At 33.8% G+C, this 23,026-nt stretch overlaps 1 protein-coding gene across 1 annotated transcript in view; it reads right to left on the bottom strand.

Moving 5' to 3' along the window:
- Positions 1-23,026, bottom strand: part of LOC306650377 (uncharacterized protein) — a 215,498-nt gene that overhangs the window by 154,363 nt on the left and 38,109 nt on the right. The window contains exon 12 of the mRNA XM_079122356.1: positions 1,921-1,969. Coding sequence (XP_078978482.1) covers positions 1,921-1,969 — 49 coding nt within the window. The remainder of the gene's footprint in view (positions 1-1,920; positions 1,970-23,026) is intronic.

The following is a 23,026-nucleotide window of genomic DNA, read 5'->3' on the forward strand; positions in this document are numbered from 1 at the left end:
GATAGTAATATGTCCAATACCTAATTGTTTTCCTTAGTATTTCAGTACTAGTTCATTACTAGTAAATATATATATAGTTCAGTTCTAATAAATGTACACTGTAGTCATTAGTTTTTGTTAACTTACGCAGATGAAGGTTTATGAAAATTCTTTATAGTTTTGCAACAAAATTTCATTCCAAGATATCCAATTCTAAATTCTTCCTCAATTTTAATTCCCCAAGACTAGTTTTTTTCTATCATTATATCTTGTATTTAGGTTTTGATTCTGTCCTGTTCACATCTAAACTACAAGTTGCTGCAACTTTCCAAAGACACTGAGTTTTCAGTATTTTTATATCATAGGAGTTTGCAACTGCCACCCCAATTGCTATTCCTCCTAATGTGGTATTTAAAAATCTCTTTCAGTTTGACCATACTATGAGTCTAGTCCCTATGTAAAATGTCTCATAATGCCAAAGCCTATTATGGTAGGCTTTACTCATAATGGCGAATTCAAGTAGAATTGAATTTACTTATATTAGCTGTGGGAATATTAAATGACATTTAATTATCCTAGAGGACTTAAATATGGGGACAGGGGATACCAAGTTCTAAGAGGGATTTTAGTTTTTATGGGATGATGTTTGGGGCTTTTTTTGTTGATTTTTTGTTTCTTTGTTTGTTTGTTTTGGTATCAGGGCTTGAACCCAGGGACACTTAAACACTTAGTAACATCCCCAGCCCTTTTAAAATATTTTATCTAGAGACAGGGTCTTGCTGAGTTGCTCAGTGCCCCACTGAGTTGCTGAGGCTGACTTCAGACGCCTGATCCTCCTGCCTCAGCCTCCCAAGCTGCTGGGATTACAGGTGTGCACCACCACACCTGGCTTGGGGTTTTTGAAGAAACCAACTTTCATCATTTGGTCTGAGATATTTTCTTCTCACCTGTACATCCATTTTGGTTTTGTTAAATTGAACCCAATGGCTACATAAGATGGAGAGCAGCTGGAATTTTCTCGTATTGTTTGGAGAGTTTTCAATGTAAATATAATAATAGTCAGCTTGGTTGGTTAAAATGTCTTCTATCAGTATGTTGAATCATACAGAATATGGTGATATTTAAGAAAGTTTTGTGTGATATTGATCTATTGGTGGAAGATTTGAACTTTTCCATTTCTTCTCAATTTAAACCATTCAATTGATGAGTCTGAAGGGTATGACAAAGCAAGAGGTTTCTTGAGTCCTCACCTCATATTCAAGACAATTGTAATCAATACAAATTCCTTGAGGTTGAGATACTAATTTTTAAAAGGAGGACAAATAATAAGCTGCATGCTCAACTAATATGAAATGATTATCAAAATTTGTCAAATTATGTTATGCACATGATGCCTGTATGAACATATCACAGTGCACCCCACTATTATGTATAATGATAATGCACCAATAATTTTTTAAAATAAATTTCTCCTTTAAAAATAATGGCAAGATAATAAGGGTTGAGGATGTAGTTCAGTGATAGAGCATCTGTGTAGCATATACAAAGCCCTGGGTTTGATTCCCAGTAACACACACACACACACACACACACACACACACACACGATAAAAAAGAAAGCAACAAAACATTATGTTTCTCCTGCTATCTTCCTATTAGAGGAGCCTTTTTCTTCAACTTGAATATCACTGTAAGTTACTATCTGGAGAATTTAATGTTAAGGTTCTAAATAGGAGCATATAGCCCTCTCAATTATTGGGATGATATTTTGGTATTGATATAACATGTGAAGCAGATATCTGTTAGGGTTTCTCCTTTACCTTGATAGTATTATGAGTTATCAACCACACCTGGTAGGGTTCTGGCCCTTGTGATGACAATCAGTCTGCCCTTGGAACACTTTGATAGAGACTGAGTCTCATGTACAATATCAATAAAATACCTTCTCAGGTGGAGTCTTCGAGCACCTGGGCACATGATGGCAAATAAGCCTAGGGAAACCAAAAATTCTTTAAGTATTATATCTGACCATGAGTGTTTTCCATCCTATCAAATAATGGAATGGACATTAAACCCAAGATTCATAAAGCTTCGAAACTCAAAGGGAGAAATGCTGTGCTTGCTAACGGGAGTGAACCTTACTTTTAATAAAGCAAATGGCAAGGATTTGTTCCACTGTGCCAGTGGCTTGACATAATTTAGCCAAAAAATTCTTTTTTGTTGTTCTATTTAGTTATACATGACAGCAGAATGCATTTTGATTCATTGTACGCAAATGGAGTACAACTTTTCATTTCTCTGGTTGTACATGATGTAGAGTCACACCATTGGTGCAATTATACATGTATATAGAGTAATGATGTCTTTTCACTCCACCATCTTTACCACCCCTGTCCCCGCTCTTCCCCTCATTCCCTTCTGCACAATCCAAAGTTCCTCTATTCTTCCCTTACCCACCCCAATTATGTATCAGAATCCACTTATCAGAGAAAACATTTGGCCTTTGGTTTTTTGGGATTGGCTTATCTCACTTAGCATGATATTGTCCAACCCCATCCATTTACCTGCAAATGCCATAATTTTATTCTTCTTTAAGGCTGAGTAATATTTCATTGTGAATATATGCCACAGTTTCTTTATTCACTCATCTATTGAAAGGCATCTAGGTTGGTTCCAGCATTTAGCTGTTGTAAATTGAGATTTTATAAACATTGATGTTGCTGCATCTCTGTAGTATGCTGATTTTAAGTCCTTTGGGTATAAACTGAGGAGTGGAATAGCTGGGTCAAATGGTGGTTCCATTCCAAGTTTTCTGAGGAATCTCCATACTGCTTTCCAGAGTGGCTGCACCAATTTGCATTTGCATTCCCACGAGCAATGTATGAGTGTACCTTTTTCTCCACATCCTCACCAACATTTATTGTAGCTTATATTCTTGATAATAGCCATTCTAATTGGAATGAGATGAAATCTTAGTTTTGATTTGTATTTCTCTAACTACTAGAGATGTTGAACATTTTTTCATATATTTGTTGATCAATTGTATATCTTCTGTGAAGTGTCTGCTCAGTTCCTTTGTCCATTTATTGATTATTTGTATTTTTGGTGTTATTTGTTTTTTTTTGGTGTTAAGTTTTTTGAGTTCTTTATAAATTCTGGAGGTTAGTACTCTATCAGAAGCACATGTGGTAAAGATTTTCTCCCATTCTATAGGCTCTCTCTTCATGATATTGTTTCCTTTGGTGAGAAAAAGCTTTTTAGTTTGAATCCATTCTATTTACTGATTCTTCATTTTATTTCTTGAACTTTGGGAGTCTGGTTCTAAGCTGACATGATGAAGATTTGGGCCTACTTTTTCTTCTCTTTGGTGCAGGGTTTCTAATTCCTAGGTTATTGATCCATTTTGAGTTGAGTTTGTGCAGGGTGAGAGATAGGGGTTTAATTTCATTTTGCTGCATATGGATTTCCAGTTTTCTCAGCACCATTTTGAAGAGACTATCTTTTCTTCATTGTATGTTTTTGGTTCCTTTGTCTAATATAAGATAACTTTATTTATGTGGGTTTGTCTCTGTGACTTCTATTCTGTACCATTGGTCTACCTGCCTATTTTGGTGCCAATACATGCCATTTTTGTTACTATTGCTTTGTAGTATAGTTTAAGGGACCAGACAGATTCTCAGCCTAGTTCTACAAGACCTTCAAAAAAGAACAAATCCAATCCTATTCAAAGTATTCCAAAAAACAGAAAAGGAGGAAACCTTTCCAAACTCATTCTATGAAGCTAGTGTCACCTCATACCAAAACCAGACAAAGACACATCAAGGAAATAAAACTTCAGACCAATATCCCTGATGAACATAGATGCAAAAATTCTTAACAAAATTATGGCAAATCACATACAAAAACATATTAAAAAGGTAGTGCACCATGATCAAGTGGGGTTCATTCCAGGGATGCAAAATTGGGTCAACATCTGGAATCAATAAATGTAATTCAGCACATCAATAGACTTAAAATTAAGAATCATATGACCATTTCAATAGATGAAGAAAAAGCATTTGATAAAAAACAGAACTCCTTCATGTTCAAAACACCAGGAAAAATAGGGATAGTAGGAACATACCTCAACATTGTAAAGGCTATCTATGCCAAGCCCAAGGCCAACATCATTCTAAATGGATAAAAATTGAAAGCATTCCCTCTAAAAACTGAAACAAGACAAGGATTCCCTCTTTTACCACTTCTATTCAACACAGTTCTTGAAATTCCAGCCAGAGCAATTAGATGGAAGAAATTAAAGGGATACAAATAGGAAAAGAAGAACTCAAACTATCACTTTTTGCTGACAACATGATTATATATTTAGAGGATCAAAAAACCAGAAAACTTCTAGAACTAATAAGTGAATTCATCAAAGTAGCAGGACTCATAAATCTAGTGCATTTTTATTCATAAGTGATGAATCCTCTGAAAGAGATAGTAGAAAAAACTACACCATTCACACTAGCCTCAAAAATAAAATAAAATACTTGGGAATCAATCTAACAAAAGAAGTGAAAGACCTCTACAATGAAAACTATAGAACAATAAAGAAATTAAAGAAAACCTTAGAAGATGGAAAGATCTTGTATAGGCAGAATTAATATTGTCAAAATGGCCATATTACCAAAAGTGTTATACAGATTCCATGCAATTCCAATTAAAATCTCAATGATGTTCCTCATAGAAATAGTGAAAGCAATCATGAAATTCATTTGGAAAAATAAGAGTCCCAGAATAGCCAAAGCAATCCTTGGCAGGAAGAGCAAAGCAGGAGGTATTACAACACCAGACCTTCATCCATACTACAGAGCAAAAGTAACAAAAAAATTCTTTAGAGTATGATTCATTCACTCCATTTGCCCAAGAGATGGGTATGGTAAGAAGTAGGAAAATCATTGATATTTGTATCATATCACAAAGCTCTTGAATTACCATGACTATAAAATGACTTTCCCTGTTGAATTCTAGATGTTTAGAAATTCCAAAAGTAGAGATATGATTCTGTAACTGTTTGATCACTTTTGTGCATTTGCTTTAGTCCACCTAGACCTCAATATGCAAGATTACTCCAAACTATTTAATACCTCCTAAACATTGAAACTCTATAATGTTTTTGAGTCAGATTCGCTTGTTGGCCTCAGTAGGCTCTCTGAACTTATTTTACATATACCCTGCAAAGAAATTTTCTGACAAACAACATCTTTTTTATTTTTCCTTAATTATTATTACTATTACAATATTGCAAGATTTTAAAGTTTTCAGTATATTCATTTTGTTAGTCTATTGGTGGACATGAAAAAGTCACTCAATATCATGGCAACTGGAGCAAAGGAAAAGTCCCTTTGTGAGATTCTCATTTTCCTATGGTGAGCTTCTTAGCTCTCTTTGCTTCCTAGTTTTATAATTAGGAGAGTTGACTATTTCTGAAAACACAAATAGGAAGTTACTGAATAGAAGTAACAAGTGTTCAATTTCCCTAGTCCAAACCACAATATCCCTTTCACAGGTTGGTATGCAACCTTTTTTTAGACATTTCATTTTGTTTTCCAGTGTGAACTCTATAGTAAATCATATAAATCTGTTAGTGGAGTTTGAATGCCTCATAAACAAGTAATTAATTTCCCATGTAATTCTTTAGTTCCTATTGATGTTAGAAAGCCTTTATTCTTTCACAGTTGGCTGGTCATATAATAGACACATAACTACTATCATTTTAGGTCCCTACTTTTAGATGGATGTAATTTAATTGTTTTGAGTTCTGCCACTTGGACTTTTATGTTTGAGAGAACAGGAGCCTCGTATATTTCATCAGGGTTGACTCCTGCATATAATGCTTTTATATTCTCTTGTGGTTCTTACAGGATACATCAGTGAGTATTCAATCAATATTGGAAAAAAGGAAGATTAGATAGATCAAACTAAGGTCCAGTGTCTTCTTCAATGATTACTCAAGTAGACATGTTCAGCTTATTTTGTCAGGGTCTGGCCAGAGAGTAGCTGAGAAAAGTTTACTCCTGCCTAGAACAACATTAGGTTTAGACAGTAAGATTTGTACATAGCTAGATCTCATAGCACACTGATAAGGGTTGTGCCTCTTATGAATATGTCAAATAAAAGTAACACATGAGGAATCGGTGAACAAGTTACAGAACCAAGGCCTGGGCCTTTTCAATCAGAAGAGTGGCTGCCCACTATGCCTTTTAAACATTGTGGCATCCCCTGCAACAAAATCCAATGATCAAAAGCCTGATTTTGGAGTAAGCACACCATTGCAAGCACTCTGAATCAAAGAGAGAACAGATTATCTAAATTATAAATTCCTACTACAGGTGGGGAATAGCAGCTATTTTAAGTGTGAGAAAGACTTCTTCAACTTATTTTGACTGCAATAAAAAGTTCTGGTGGTTAGGGGTTTGACTCAGTGATAGAGTGGTCTAGCAATTTTAAAGCCCTGGATTTTGATCCCCAGTACTGCAGAAAAACCAAACAAAGGTCTGGTGATGCCTCATGTAACATCTCTGTGAGAGGGCTTAGTCTTCTAATAAAAGGCAGGGATATACAGTCAACCCTCAAAACTGGTGGGCTTGTTTCTTTCTTTTGCATATTAGGTTGACTTCAGTATGCAACCATCATCCATCCACCAATAATACATATCCCAAATATTTTACTTCAGTTTGATAATTTTGCAACATTATGTAGAGAGGTTTATGTCCCAGGAGTCTAAGAAATTTAGCACAGTTAATGCATCTCTTTGCTACATGCAAGGTGTTAGCAACTGCCACCATTCATTAGCATGTAAACTGAAGGTGAGAAATTTTTTTTTTTGGTAAATGCTAAGAGATTATAGTGGGCGAATTTCTGAATTACTTGGAGATCCACTGCCACAAACATAAAAAACCTCCACCTCTATAGGTAAACTCAAGGTAAACATTGGCTTCTCAATTAAAGGTACAGAACAGAAAGCTAAACATGAGTCTATCACAGAAAAAGGCTTGGCTGATTCAGGCACAGACATTAAGATAATAGCAAGGTTAGGTACCACAGGTGTTGGAAGTATCACAACTTGATCACTTCTCTTGGATCGTGTACAAATCTATGAACAGACTAACATTTTTGGTCAAATTGTTCCTCCTTTATCACAGGTACTATGGGAATGTTAAGAGGTTACATGTACCATCTTTATTATGCCCTGTATCTCTAGTTCTTTAATTACTGGTTCCATACATTGTATTTGAATTAAAAATATGTTCTATGCATGGCCAAGTATTTTTGTTGTTATAAGTTAGGACAATGGTATTGATCTCTTTTATTAAACCACTATCATCTGTTTCTAGGCTGCATAAAGATGAGCCTATTTCCTGTAATTTGGGAATAATTTTCCAGCATGGGATGAGACTGCCACTCTCCTACAGAAAGCACATATTTACCAACTCAAATGCTTTGCTTGCTAGGAGTTCTGAAACTACTCCATCCTGAGTACAGAATGAGACAGACCTTAGAAGACACACATGTCCCTTCCCAACAGATCATCAGGCACATTAGGAGATAAGACAGGGCTTATTTGCATAGGAACTTCAGAGGCAAAAGAGTAAGTAGAAGTTAGTCCAGAAAGATCTACATCTTGGATGTCTTTCTAGGATAGGGTAAAACATGAAAGATCAGTAGAAACTGTGGAATGCATGGAGCCAGTATTCATTCACAGGAAAAAGTAGGGAAAAGATTAAGATAGGAAAAAGAAACAGACACATAAGTTCATTCCATTCCATGCTCTGAGGTTTCCTTATTATGTCATTTTTGCCCATTAGTTTGCACTGTTTGCCTTTAATTTTTTTGGCCTAATTTCATGGAGTGGGAAAGATCCCCTTGAGGAGGCTTCAGGGTTAGACTGCATCCCTCAAAATTTAGGGGATTCCTTTTTTTGTTACTTTTTACCATAGTGATTCCATTAGCTGTGCCCTCTTATTTGTTGGTGGAACTAAGTAATGCTTTGTTCCCTTTGGGAATAAATTATAATTGGCATCTAACACTGCAGTCTTAAATTTATTTTTGGTTTATATTTCTCCCTCTTTTCCCAAAGCAGGGCCAACCCCAACAATGTGAGAAATGATCTATCATTGTCACATACCTACTTTTTATCTTGTTTGTAACTGAATTCCTAGCAACTGAAGTGCCATAAAAATGGAAGGGACCAAGAATCTATTCTGATTTGTCCATAGGTTTATATCTGTAAATTTAATAAATTGCCTTAGTGAACTGTGATGAAAATCAGTGGGGAATCATCCAGCTTCTCAGTACAGTATTTAGGTTCTCCCAGTTTACTTTCTATAGAAGCGTTTTGAGGATTGTTAGCAGTCCCTCATGTTGGGCAAAAGGAGTAGCCTGATTTATTAGAGGAGCTGGGTAATTGGATCCTCCCTGATGTGGGTTTCTGATTTGGTCCCTGTTTTGCTGCTTCTATTAGTCCAACAAAGTCAGCTGGAGGCAACACTCCATGCAACAGCAACATGTACTCCCACATGCAGGGCTATTGACTGAAAACACTGCAAAGTACCTTTGGAAATTTTTGTGGTATCTCCCTAGAACATTGGAAAATAATTCCTAAGATAGTTAATATAATTTAGAGAAAAAGGGCATATGGACTCTTACCATTTTAGGTCCCACCAGCCATCCTGGATAACTACTAACAAGGATTTGAGGTGCTGGAATTCCAATAGAGTAGGACATGCTTCATATTGAGAATATACATTGATTTTGCCACTTAACAGCCTTACTCCATTTTTATTCTATTTCATCCAACTTACTAGGGCGACTACTCATCAAACTATTTTCTTTCTATGACACAATCTCTTATCTAAATTCTCAATGATTACTTGATTTCTTCTCTGAATCATTTCTCCTTCCACAGCTGTTTCATATAGAACACTTCCTTATCCCATCCCAAGAATGGACATCAGTGTAATACTTATGAACATTGTCTTATGCCATCAAATCTCTTCATGAGACAGGCTATAATATTTCCCTTACATGCATTTATTCGGTCTCAAAAATCCTTACCAGGGTTGAAATCCTTAAATCCTTATGCCAAAGTGCACTGGTGTTCAGATTCAGTGAAGGTGTTTTGGGTAGTGTTTACATATATCTGGGATAGGAAGCTAGAGAGTTCTCTTCTTCAGTAAACTTTATCTAAGAGAATAGGAGTAGGATGGTAGTCAAAGATGAGAACTGTACTTCATAGGTACTATTCCTAAAAAGTAAATCAGATATCAAGAATCTCCTAATTGTATTGAATTTTATATCCACTGACAAATTATGTGGATCTCAGTCCTCTGGGTACAATTGTCAAGAGCTTTGACTATTCCCAGTCCATTAATAGCCTATAAACTTTATAACCTTATGCAAACCTACAATAATACAACAAGGATGAATTTACATTTAGACCCAAATATTGCACCATAGAAATTACACCAATGAATCATACATTTTCTCAACTTTCAGTCAAAGCAAGCTCAGATAAAAGATGAGAATCTTCTTAGAAGTAATTCACGAAAAAGAACCCATAATGATATTATATTGTCTGAAAGAATGAATATAAATGCCTTAGAAGCAAATCTTCATTTGAATAAATGTCTATTTGGAATTTCTTAATTACCAAAGGCAGATGTAACACATTTAATGATATACATCCTGCCCATCAGATTTATTACAAGGCAATATAGTCATAGGAAAGGAGCTAATTTTTGTGAAAATGAGAATGAACCATTAAAATCAGGTTAAATAAAATAAAAAGTTGTTCGTGTATAAGGAAACAGATGAATAAAATGTTTCTCTCAGGAGATTGATTTCTGAAGTCCACAAGTACAGTCTCTATTCTAATGAAGCTAATAATATGTGAATTTAGACAACATCAAACTATAGAGATAATATGGATGAATTAAAAGATTTCTCAATTTGTAATAAAAGCAAAGCTGGGGTTTGAAATTTAGTTCTTAGTTGAACAGAGTGGTATGCACCTATAGTCCCAGCGACTCAGGAGGCTCAAGGATCGCTTCAGCCAAAGAGTTTGAGATTAGCCTAGGCAAACTAACGCATCATGAAACACAATTTTTAAAAAAATAAAATTCTTCTTTTGAGGATCACATCCTCTATATGGGTCACTCATCAAGAACTAGTCATAATAATATCCATATTTTCTGAATGTGTGTATGTATCCTTTCAACTCTTCAGGGGCCCTTTGTTTTCCATCTTTGCTATAAGAAATGGTGCCACTCTACACATTCACGTGTACATATTTTAGGTCATACGTGTGTGCAATTTTGTTAAATATATGCTGGAGAGTATGATATCTCCATTCAACTTTAGTGAATACTAAGAGCATTCTTTTTAAAATATTTTTTTAGTTGTTAATGCATCTTTTATTTAATTTATTTATATGTGGTACTGAGTATCGAACCCAGTGCCTCACGCTTTACCACTGAACCACCACTCCAGCTCATTGAGAGCATTCTAAACAAGTTGTTAGAGAGTTTTAAATTTTAGTTATCCTTATGGGCTCCAGTTTTATGAGATTATGGTTTGAAGTATTACTTTCCCAGTTAGTGGCCTTGAGCACCTTTCCATATACTTATTGGTCATTTGGATATCCACTTTTGTGATGCACCTACTTAAATTTTATGCCTTGCTTTTTGAAATTAAAGATATTTTATGTCTTTTATATAATTGTTCTCCACTGAATATATATATTTTGATAGATAAGTTTTAATTTTGATGCAAACTAAGTCATCAATGTTTTCTTTTTCTTTTTTTTTTTTTTTTTTTTTTTTTTGCGGTGCTGGGGATCGAACCCAGGGCCTTGTGCTTGCAAGGCAAGCATTTTACTGACTGAGCTATCTCCCCAGCCCTCAATGTTTTCTTTATATGGTTAGTGCTACTGATATTTCACTTTAATTTTTCACTTTCTCCAAAGTTATAATGACAATATAACATATTCAAGAAACTTTATTTGGCCTTTCTTATATGATCAACATCATACCTTAAATTTCTTTTTATAGTTTGAAAAGGGTCTCCATTTTTTTTCTCACACTGGTATCCAATAGACCTGGCACCAACTATTTCAGAGACCATCCTTTTGTTGCCATTTGGCAGTAGTGCCTTTTAAAGTAATCATAATCTACTGTCTGTGGAGTCTCTATATTGCTCTACTGGGATATCTTTCTGTCTTTTGTCAGTACATGGCAATTTTATAACAGGTCTTCAGATTTGGTCATTTTAATACATGTGACCTTGTTCATAAGACTATCTCAGTTCTTTATGTTTCTGAACTCCATAATTCTTGAAATCAGGTCAATACTTTGAAAAAAAGCCCAGATTCAGATTTGGAATAATATTGCACTGGATCTTTAGTTAAATTTCAGGGAGAATTAGCATCTATACATAAGTGAATCTTTAATCTGAATATACCTCTCCATTTGTAAGGTATTATATTTACTCTCTTTCAATACTGTTTTGTAACAGTGTAGAATGTTTCTTATATATAACTAATGTTTCTGATGTTCCTTAAAATGTTATCTTCCTAAAACTTTATTTTTCATTTGCTAGTTGACACAGACAATACATTTAATTTGAATTTTCTTTTTAATTTAGCAACTTTGCTCAACCAGTTTCCTAATTTTCATTGCTCATGATCAGATATTTTTGTCTGTAAATAATATCATTTATACCTTTCCTTTTCCAATTCTTATTCCATGACTTATACTAGTTAGGACATCCAGTATAGTGTTGAACACAAATGATGAGAGAAAAATCATTGTTGTATTTCCATTGTCAAAGGAAAGCTTTCAGTATCTCCACTATCAGTGATTTCACAATTGATTTCTTTGTAACTGCCCTTTACCTCATTGAAGAATTTTGTTCAATTCTAAATTCTTAGTTCCAGTAGGGAAATTTAAGAAGAATAGCTGTTGTATTTTTATCAAAGCTTCATACTTATTTTTTGAGATGATCATGTTTTTTATCCTCTTATTTTACCTTGGTGAGTTACAGCAAATGTTTTTAAATTATTTAATAATAGTTTTATATTTACCAAAAAAGAGTGAAGATGATACAGAGTTCCCAAATCTGCTGAACCCAGCCTCCTTGATTATTAATATATTAAAATGGTATACCTTTGCCATATTAATTAACCAGTGTTAATAAGTTATTAACAAAGGCCTACTTTATTCAGATTTCCATAGTTTTCAACCTAGTGTCTGATTACTATTCTATGATCCCATACTACATAGAGTTATCTTGTCTACTTAGTCTCTTCTTGGATGTGATACTTTCTCTTTTGGAAAACCTTCAGAATTTTGAGACAAACTAGCAGAATAATTTGTAGAAAGTCTCAAGTGCAATCTGATGATTTTCTCATGATTATATTGGTTCTTTGGTTTTGGGGGAGACAGATCATAGAGGCATGTAGTTCTCATCACCTCATATCAAGGGTATATATAATCGACATGATTTATCACTACTGATATTGACCTTGAATATCATGTTGAGATAGTGTTTATCAGGTTTCTTCTTTGTAAATTTCATTCTTCTTTTTGTAAAGTTCTCTTTGACCCCCTATTTTTACACTTTATTCTTTGGGAGCAAGTCACTATGAAGAGCCCACATTTGAGGAGTAATGAATCATACTACACTTTCTTGAAGACAAAGTATCTACAAAAATTCTGCACAAAAATTAGTCTTTTTACTCTTGTTTGTTAATTTATTTATATTGCTATGAATTTATAAATATTTATTTTATACTTTGGGTTATGATCCAATATTATGCAGCTTGTGGTTTTAAGATTGTTTCAGCTTTGACAGGTCTTTTGCTTGGTTCCTTTATCCCTTTCATATACTTCCATCAGTGTGCTGTTACAAATTATTTTAGTATTTCCTTACTTTCTGGAACTATAAGAAACTGGGCTCATCTTGTACATTTCCTGTAAAGTAATAGAATCAGCTCTTTCTGCAAGGATTCCTGATTTGTTTTGTTGGAGACTGGTATTAGAAACCAAGATCTGGAATCTAAGCATGTCCATTGCTATTAGGGTGACATTGCTTCTAGACCTTCTCAGTTGACAGACTAAGAAATTTCTGTTTACATGTGCAATGACTATGCATATACACACAACTTTATGTGTGTAACCACCTGTATGTATATGAAACTAAACATGAATTTAAATAGATGTTTCTAACTCTAATTCATTACAACATGGATCATTCTAGTCTTTTCTCCTTGCTTATATTTAACCTGCTACTCTAAGAGGAAGAATTCTTAAACCATATGCCAACCATTTACTTAATTGTTTGATTCCATTATTCATGTGTAAGTTTCAGAATTGCTAACTCATACACCCAGGGGAAACAACTTTATCAAATTGCTTATATATAGTCACTTTGCTTTTAGTTTTACAGATTCCACTCATTTCTGAAATTACTTAAGTCAGATCCTTCCCCATCCCTGCTAACCTTATCAGTGAGATTGTTTCATACATATATAATACAACTGGCTTCTTTATCACATTCTGAATTCCATCCTGGGATCCTCCATCCTCCTAAATTACTTTTTAAAATTTCATATATTAAAGTTTACTCTTTGTATTGTAAATTTGTATGAGTTTTTGAAATGCATAAAATCACCTGTATACAATTATAGTAGCATTTAAAATAGACTCACTGTGCCCCTCTACCAAAACCTCTGTTGATCCCTAACACCCATGGTTTTTCCTTTTCCGTAGGTCATATAAAAGGAAGCACATTATATGTATCCTTTTTAGGCTGACTTCTTGTTAGCAGTATGCATTTAAGGTTTATCCACATCATTTTTTATTGGCTTTATGGGTCATTCTTTTTTACTATTCAATAGTATTCCATTGCATTATGCATCACAGTTTGCTTATCTATTCACCAAGATAATGTGGTTAATTTTATTGGGTAATTATGAATAAAACTATTAAAATTTTTCACATGATAATTTCTGTGGGGACATAAATTTTCAGGTAAGTTGGAGCATAGTGGCTGGATATATGGCAGGATTATATCTAGCTTTGTAGTCAACTGTCAAACTTTTCAAAAGTGACTATACCATTTTGAATTCCCCACCACTAATGAATATTGCTTGCCTTTTCACCAGTAATTGACATTAACAGCTATTTGGTTTTAGCCAATCTAGTAGATGTGTACAGGTATTTTATTGTTTAATTTACATCTGCCTAATAACAGAAAATGTTGAACATCTTTATGTGTGGTTGTCATTTGTATATGTTTTGGTGAGGTGTCAGTTCAGATCTTTTGCCCGTTTTAAAATTGATTTGTTTGTTTTCTTATTGCTGAGTTTTAAGAGATCTTTATATATTTGGATAAAAGACCTTTATCACATATGATCTATTTTGAGTTAACTTTTGCTAAATATTTAAAGCCTGCATCTAAGTTCACTATTTTTGCACATGTGCATCCCCACAACAAGCACCATTTATTGAAGAGAATATCCTTTGGGCATTGTATTGCCTTTGTGTCCCTGTCAAAGACTAGCAAAGACCAGTTAATTATATTTGTGTGTGTGTACTTCTGGGCTCTCTTATTTTTAACCAGTGCTAAACTATCTTGATTACAGTATCTTTAAGAGTTTTTAAATCAAGAATGAATGAATCCTCTCTACCTTTGTCTTTAGCAAGTATTGTGGTACTGGGGATTTAACCCAGGGGCAAATTACCACTGAGTCACATTGCCAGTCCTTTTTATTTTTTATCTTGAGACAGGGGCTAATTTGCTTAGGGTCTTGCTAAGTTGCTGAAGCTGGCCATGAACTTGTGATCTTTCCATCTCAGTCTCTTAAGCCACTGAGATTACAGGCATGGGCCACTGCACCTGGCTATTCTAAGTCTTTTGTTTTGTCACATAACCTTTAGAATGAGTCTGTCAATATCTACAAAACAGCTTTCTGGGATTTTGAATAGGACTGTACCGAGTCAAGTTAAGAAGGACTGACAGCTAGATAAGATTTGAGTCTTCTAATCCATAAATGCATTCTTACATCTAATAGACATAGACATACAAATCCTGTACCTATTTATTAAGATTTATATCTAAGGGTTTTTAGTTCTTTTGTTTTCTGTGGTACTGAGGATTGAAAAGCATGATGGGTACTTTACCACTGAGCTACATTCTCAGTCCTTCTTTTTTGAGACAGGATCTTGCTTAAGTTGCCAAGACTGATCTTGAACTTTTGATTTTCCTGCTTAGACTCCCGAGTAGTTGGGATTACAGGTGGGCACCATGCCTGGCTTATATTTAAAGGATTCTTTATATGTGTGTGTACATGTGTGTTATTTGTGTTATTGTAAATTTTTACATTCAAATTGTTAATTACTGGTAATCAGTTGGCTTCTGTATGTTAGTCTTGTATCCTTTAAGTTTGCTAAACTCATTTATTAGCTCTAGAATGTTTTTCTTTTTATAGAGCCTTTCAGATTATTTTCCATAGACAATAATGTCACCTGTGAAGAAAGACAGATTTATCTGATTCATTTCAACCTGTTTGTCTCATTCCTTTTTCTTGTCTTATTGCACAAGCTAAGACTTCCAGTATCATGTCACATAGGAATGGTACAAGAGGACATTCTTCCCGTAATCCTAAAATTAGCATACAGTTTTCACCCTGTATATTAGTTGATATTATAGATGTTCTATACCAAGTTGAGGGAATTTCTTCTTTGCTGAGAGTTTTCTCAGGAAAGGGTGTTAGAGTTCATCAAATGCTTTTTCTGCATCTATTGTTATGATTATATGACCTTCTTCTGTAGGATCTTGATGTGGTTGAATTTTGAATATTGAAAGAGCCTTGCAAAACTAGAAATAATCCACTTTGTTTTGGTGTATAATTTTTGTATATATTGCTGAATTTAATTTTTATATTTTAAGGATTTTATGCCAATGTTCATGAGACACAATGATCTGTAGCTTTCCTTTCTTGTAATGTTAATATGATTATTGAGTTGGGGTAATTAATAATGATTTATTTAATGAGTTATGAAGTATTCCCTGTTTCTATGTTCTGAAAGTAATGGTGAAGAACCAGTATTACTTCTTTCCAAAATGGTAAAATTTGTCATTAAAAATATCTGGACCTGGTACATTTTTGGAAGTTTCATAAAAAGATTTAGAAATACTTAAGTTATCTATTTCTTCTGTGAGCTTTGGTAGTTTGTATCTTTCAAATTGTTCCATTTCACTTAAGTTATCAATTTTCAGGGCATAAATGGGCTGGGGATGTAGATCAGTTGGTAAAGAGGTTGTCTCAATGCACAAGGCCCTGAATTCAATCCCCAGCACCACAAAAAAAAAAAAAAAAAAGAATTGAGGGCATAGAGCTCTTCTTATATTGTTATTCTTTAATCTCCATATCAGTATTTATGGCTCTTCCTTTATTTCTGATATTGGTCATTTGTCTTCTTTATTTTCTTTATTAATTTTATAGTATGTTTCTTGAAGATACCATTTAGTTGGATCTTGTTGTCTTAATGCATTCTGACAACCTGTCTTTTAAATGATTCAAATTTAAAGTGATTATTAAGTTTAATTAATATGCTGTTTGTGTGCTATTCATCATGTTACTGTTTCTTTATTCCACCCCACTTTAGTGCATTGTCTGCTTTTAGCTGATCAGTTAACATGATTCCATTTGATCTCCTCTCTTAGAATATATTCTTTTCTGTTAAGAATAATGGAAATAATAGATCTTATTTTACCTCACTCCTTTTCCAATGCTCTTTTTTATAGAAACCCATGTTTTAGATCCATACAACTTTCCTTCTGCCTGAAAAACTTCTTTTAACATTTCTTGTAAGGGAGGTCCGCTGGTAATATAGCCCTCATTTTTTTCTTTCTGGGTACGTCTTTATCTTTTGAAAGATAACTTTTACTGGATATAGATATCTATGTTGACAGGGTCTTTTTTTTCTCCTAACATTTTAAGTATTTAAATATCCACTCTCTTCTTGCTGTTATGTTTATGATGAGAAGTCCACTGTGATTCTTATCCTTGTTCCTTTAATGTTTGTTCCCCCTCTGGTTCTTTCAGGATTTTTCTGCAGGTTGGATATGATAAGCCTAGGTTTTATTATTGTTTTAATATTTAGTGCTTTGTGTTCTCTGAGTTTCCTGGATCTGTGGCTTGGTGTCTGTTGTTAATTTTGGAAACTTCTTGGTCATCATAACAACAAACATTTCTTCTGCTCTCTACTCTCCTTCTAGCATTCCAATTATGTTATACCTCATTACACAATTCTGTTTTATTATTATAAGTACATATAAGTTGTACAAATTAATGGGTTTCACTGTGACATTTTCATACATGCATATATCATATTTTTATAACATCTTTCCTTCCTACTACCCTCTGTTGCCCTTTCCTGACTCCCTACTTCTCCTGATCCCCTTCCTCTTATACCTATAGTCCACAATTCCTAAATGACTTGTTTTTAAAATTCTTTTCTCTTTGAATTTCATTTTAAGACATCTTTGTTGACCTATTGCTGATTCTTTTCTCAGCTGTGCTGAGACTCCTGATGTACCTGATAGAAGCATTCTTTATTTATGTTGCAGTGTTTTTTTTTTATTTCTAACATTTCCTTTTGTTCTTATAATTTCCATCCCTCCATATATTTAACCTATCAGTTCTTGCACAGTGTCTACTTTTTCCATTAGAGACCTTTAACATATTAATCATAATTACTTAAAATTCCCTGTTTAATTCAAACATCTGTCTTCTGAGTCTGGACCTGCTAATTGCTTTGTATCTTCGGGCTGATTTTTATGATATGACATGCACTGTAATTTTTTACTGAGTTGTGCTTGGTAGTAAAAACTGAGGTAAACAGGCCTCTAGAGTGAGATTTATGATAATCAGAAGGGAGGTGGGTTGTCTTTTAATATTTGCTGTTGCTAGAGGTACCGGAAGTGTCAAGTTCCTCTAGTGTCTTTGTTTTTTCCCTCTTGACTTTGGACTTCCTTAGTACTCTGGGATAACTGGTGCCTTAACAACTCTTTCAAACACAATTCGTTGTTATTATACTGAAGACTTTTGTGGTATGGTCTTGGGAACAGTGAGTGTCCTAAACTCTTTTGAGTAAGTCTCTATTTAGTATACCTGTCTTGGGTTTCATGAATAATTCTCCAGTGACAGTTTTCTCCTCCTGTCCACCTTCTCCAAGTACTTTATTTCTAGGCTCTAGTATTTCCAATATATTTATTTCCTTGGAGTATTTTGACACTTGTAGTTCTTATAATTTTATGATTGGTAAGACAGGAAAGATTGAGGAAACTGGAATGAGAGGAATGCCCTTCCTCCAACTGGGATAAAGTTCTAGTAAAATATTTCCCCTGAAGATTAGACCATTTTTATGGATGAAGCTCTGAATATATTTCACATTGATACACCTCCCCCTTACAGAACCCTGAGGGGATCTTTCTCAGATATTTACCATGAGAAACTGGTAAGTAAGATTCCTGGAGGTAAAGTGCAGGGCTTTCTCCTTTGACTGTAGTGAAAACATAAATATAGCCCAGCTATTCCTCTAAATTGCCACTTGACAGTCCCTAACAATTAGTGACTCCACTGGCTTCTGCTTCAGTTAAGAAAATCTCACCTGTTTCTCTGTCTGTCTCTCCAAAGTTTGGTGTGGAAGTTTTCCCTGAAGCCTCCATTCTCTGATGGGATCAAGGAAGTAATTGATTTTTTTTTCCAATTTGTTCTGTTTTCTCTTGTTATAATGGGAGAAATGATAATTTACAAGCTCTTCCCATGTCAGAGCTAAAACCAGAATTCTTAAGTATATGTATGCATTTTTAATGTTAAGGACCAAACAAAAACCCTTTAGTTTCTTCAATAAATCCCAAATGGTTAGGATGTAGTATCCTATTTTCCTTTAAACATGTCATATAATTCAAGTTACTATTCTATCTATATTCATAATTGCCATGTTTTGTAAAGTGTATTTTTATGGTTCATCTTCAGTTTAATTAGTAGAATTAAGATGCCTTAAAATTAATTACATATATTTTCCTTAAATACTTGTAAATACTACTAGTATTACATTTAAACATGGCATATTCTTTTTTGGAAATAATTTAACTGTGGATTTAATATCTTTAAAAGAAGTAGGACTACTTATATTGTCTCTATTTTTATGAATTTTTTTATTAGTTGTGTTTTCAAGGAATTAACAATTTCATGTTAAAAAAACTGATAAAAAAGTTACTCTAATTGCTGTCACCTACAAAGACATATAGAGCACCTACGTCACCACAGTGTTCTTTATTCATTGTCATAATCTTTGTGCTGCACCAGGCATTGGTGAGAAGAATAAAAAATGCCACTTGTGCCTGAAGGACATCATCCACATGTACAAAAGAAACAAAGAAGTCCACTGTCTCCTGAAGGATAGTATCACTCAGTACTCCAGTAGTGGTAAAACTGTCAAAATCAGTTTTCAGCTAAATCCCCAATCAGCAAATACTACTTGAACCGATCTGCTCTCTAATCATTCTACCAGTTGTATCTTCTTAGCTTTGATCAAATCTACCCTGTAGGACCAATTCTATTTTGCTTTGATCTAATAAAAATACTGCCTATTATCAGTTTAACTTATATTCTACCTTTTAGTAAAATTCTATATAAGTTTTCTTCCCTCTTCAGGAAGCCAGAAGTTCACATTTCTCTTTCAGTTTCTTCCTTACCAAAACAATCATTTTGAAGCAAATGTAGCTCTTGAGCTTCAGATTTAAGTCAATTTTTGTTTCTTTCACAGTCAGTGAATTGGTATTGGTACAGTGGAAGTTAAAAAGACAGAAAAAAATCTTTTTTTGTCAGAAAGACAAAAATCTGTATGCCCATCACATTCACATTCTAATGCAAGGAGGTGGGCAAATGCTGAAAATAATGAAAAGCGATGAAGAGTAATGTTGTGGGGGTACTGAGATGAAGAGTAATGAAGAGATGAAGAGTAATGTTGTGGGGGTACTGAGATGAAGAGTAATGAAGAGATGAAGAGTAATGTTGTGGGGGTACACAGAAGGCTAACTGACCATTTATGGAGAAGGAAAAGACAGTATGAAACTATATGGTAGAAAATAGTTAAGACCAAGAGAGAATCTGGTGTAGAAGCAGGTTCACTGATTCCAGGAGCAGGAAATAGGAGCAAAGAGATAACAGAAAGGGGACTTGACCAGGTCCAGTTGTGTAGATCACACCATGAACTTTTGTCAAAAACAATACATAAAGCATTGAAATGTTTTGAAATAGAGGATGGAGTTAATTGACACAGATGAGAAACAAAACCATTTACATACACATATGTCCATCAACATGATTCAACTTTTCTGTTATTTTCATTAACATAATTTTAATAATTCAGGAAATCCTTGCCCAGCAAAATAAAAAGTTGCAAATGATGTTATTATTATTTACAAGAGCTTCCTTAGAAACTTATTAACTCATCAAACAATAGTTTACATCCCAAGACCTTTTTTTATCCCTCGCCTTCAAATCATTTTGCTATGTCTACAAATTCTATTTCATCATTCATACCCAATATTAATCAAGCCCTGGCATTAGAAGACCTACTGTAAATAAGATTTTAAAGTCTCAAATAGTCTAACTTTGCATTCACCTATCTAAAATGCTACTAAGATCTGTTGTGAGATTGCTTTCTCTTACCACATTAAGAATAAACTCACTTTCATCTTATCAAAAGTGTTTAGATGATATTTAGGAATTCAGCATTTATCTTGGAATCTTACCAAGATCCAATAAAGATTGAGTCCTTGCAGCCTAGGCCCAAGACCCTTAACTCAGAAATAATGTCTTCCTCAGACACCCCATAGCTTTCTGTTGTTTAAGAATGTGAGTGCAATAGTGAGCTAAGTAAGTCTTAAATTGGGTTAAACTTCAACATGTTTTCATTGCACTCCCAAGATACTGAGATTATTTTGTCTCCTAAGAGTAAGAAATCTTTTTTGGGAACATTTTGGTTATCCAATAAAATTTGAAAAATTTTATCTCTGGTGAAATCTGCCTTATGACTAACAATGCTACTATTCACCTTTATCCTTACCATTTTTGTATAAGAGGAATGGATTTAATCTCCAGAAACACACACATACACACACCCAATATGGGTGCTACAGTGTCAACCTTAAACCCTACCACTATTAAACACTATTTTCTTCAGAACTGACAAAATACTCAGCTGATTTTCCCAATAATCTTCAGCTATTTTCCATCTTCCTTCCTCAGACTTTAGCTTAATTATATTCCTTCATTCTCTATAATACCATAATCAGTTCACTTTATAGCAAGGGTTTAATGTGCAAGTAGAAATGCAAATTAAATGCCAGGTGGGAGGTCTAGATCTTGAAAATCTGAGGAGTACTCTATTAGTAAAGAGACAGATAATTTAACATTACTTTACCACTACTTTTGAAACTAAATCAAGCCCAAATAGAAGATTACAAGAAAATGCTTGGCATTTTTGTGGACAAAATCCCTACTAATATAGATAGAATAATGGGTATAAACCTTCCATCTAAACTCCTTCCCAAACTTGCACAATATCTTCTAAAACCAAGAGTTAAAAAGGGCTAAAAGATTTAATGATAAAATGAAGATAATTAGTATTTCTATCTCTTCAAATATCATTTCAATGTGTTAGGAACTGTCAAAGTCTATTTATTTTGAAATGTATGATAAATTATTGTGGATTATAATTACTTTACTATGATATAGAACATTAGCACTGTGTTCCATAAAATTGTATTTTGATACCAATTATTCAGCATGCAGTATCTGTCTTTCTATGCCTGGGTTATTTCACATAACATCATGTCCCCCAAGTTGCTGCAAATGACAGGTCTTCCTGTCATTTAATGGTTGAATAATATTTCATTATGTATACATGCCACATTTAAAAATCCACTCATCCATTGAGATGGGCATCTCAGTTGATTCCACAGTTTGATTATTGAAAATAGTGCTGTGATAAATATGGTTGTGCAAGTATCTTTTTGATATAATGATTTCATCTCATTTTTAAGTATATTCAGTGGTGGAATAGCTGAATCATATGGTGGTTCTATTTTGTTTTTCCGAGGAACCTCCATACTGTTTTCCATAATGACTTTACTAATTTACATTGTCACCAAGTGTGTGTAAGAGTTTCCCTGAGGGTTCTCTGGATCCTCACAAGCATTTATTTTTTATATTCTTGATACTAGCTATTCTAACTGGGTTGAGTCATATCTCATTGTGGTTTTGATTTGCGTTTCCTCACGAGTAGTAATATTAAGCATTTTAAATATACTTATTAATGATTTTTATGCCTATTTTTGCAAAATGTCTGTCTTCTGCCTATTTTAAAATCAGATTATTTGCTTTTTTTCTGTTGAGTTATTTGAGTTTCTTATATATTTTGGATATTAATCCTTTGTTGAAGGAATTGTTTGTAAATATTTTCTCCCATTCTGCATGTTGTCTCTTCATTAAATTCAGTAAAGTTGCAGGATACAAAATAAATAAAAATACAAAAATAGTAGTTTTACATACCAATATTAAACTGGCTGAAAAAGAAATTTAAAAAATTCCATTCACAATAGGCACAAAATAATAAAATGCCTACTAATAAATTTAAACAAGAAAATAAAAGATCACCACAATGAAAATTATAAAACACAAATGAAAACAAATTTAAAAGGACCCTCCAAAATGGAAAGGCATTCCAAGCTCATAAATGGGAAGAATACCTTTCAACATTCATATTATCCAAAGCAATCTACAGATTCAATGAAATCTCCATCAAATACCAACAACATTCTTTACACAATTTTTTTAAATCAGGAAATTCATATACATAATACCACAAAGATCCAGAAGAGACAGAGCAATCCTGAGCAAAACAACAAAGCTGGAAACATCACAATAGCCT

Source organism: Sciurus vulgaris (genome assembly GCF_902686455.1).
Source record: "Sciurus vulgaris genome assembly, chromosome: 2".
Lineage (NCBI taxonomy): Eukaryota > Metazoa > Chordata > Mammalia > Rodentia > Sciuridae > Sciurus > Sciurus vulgaris.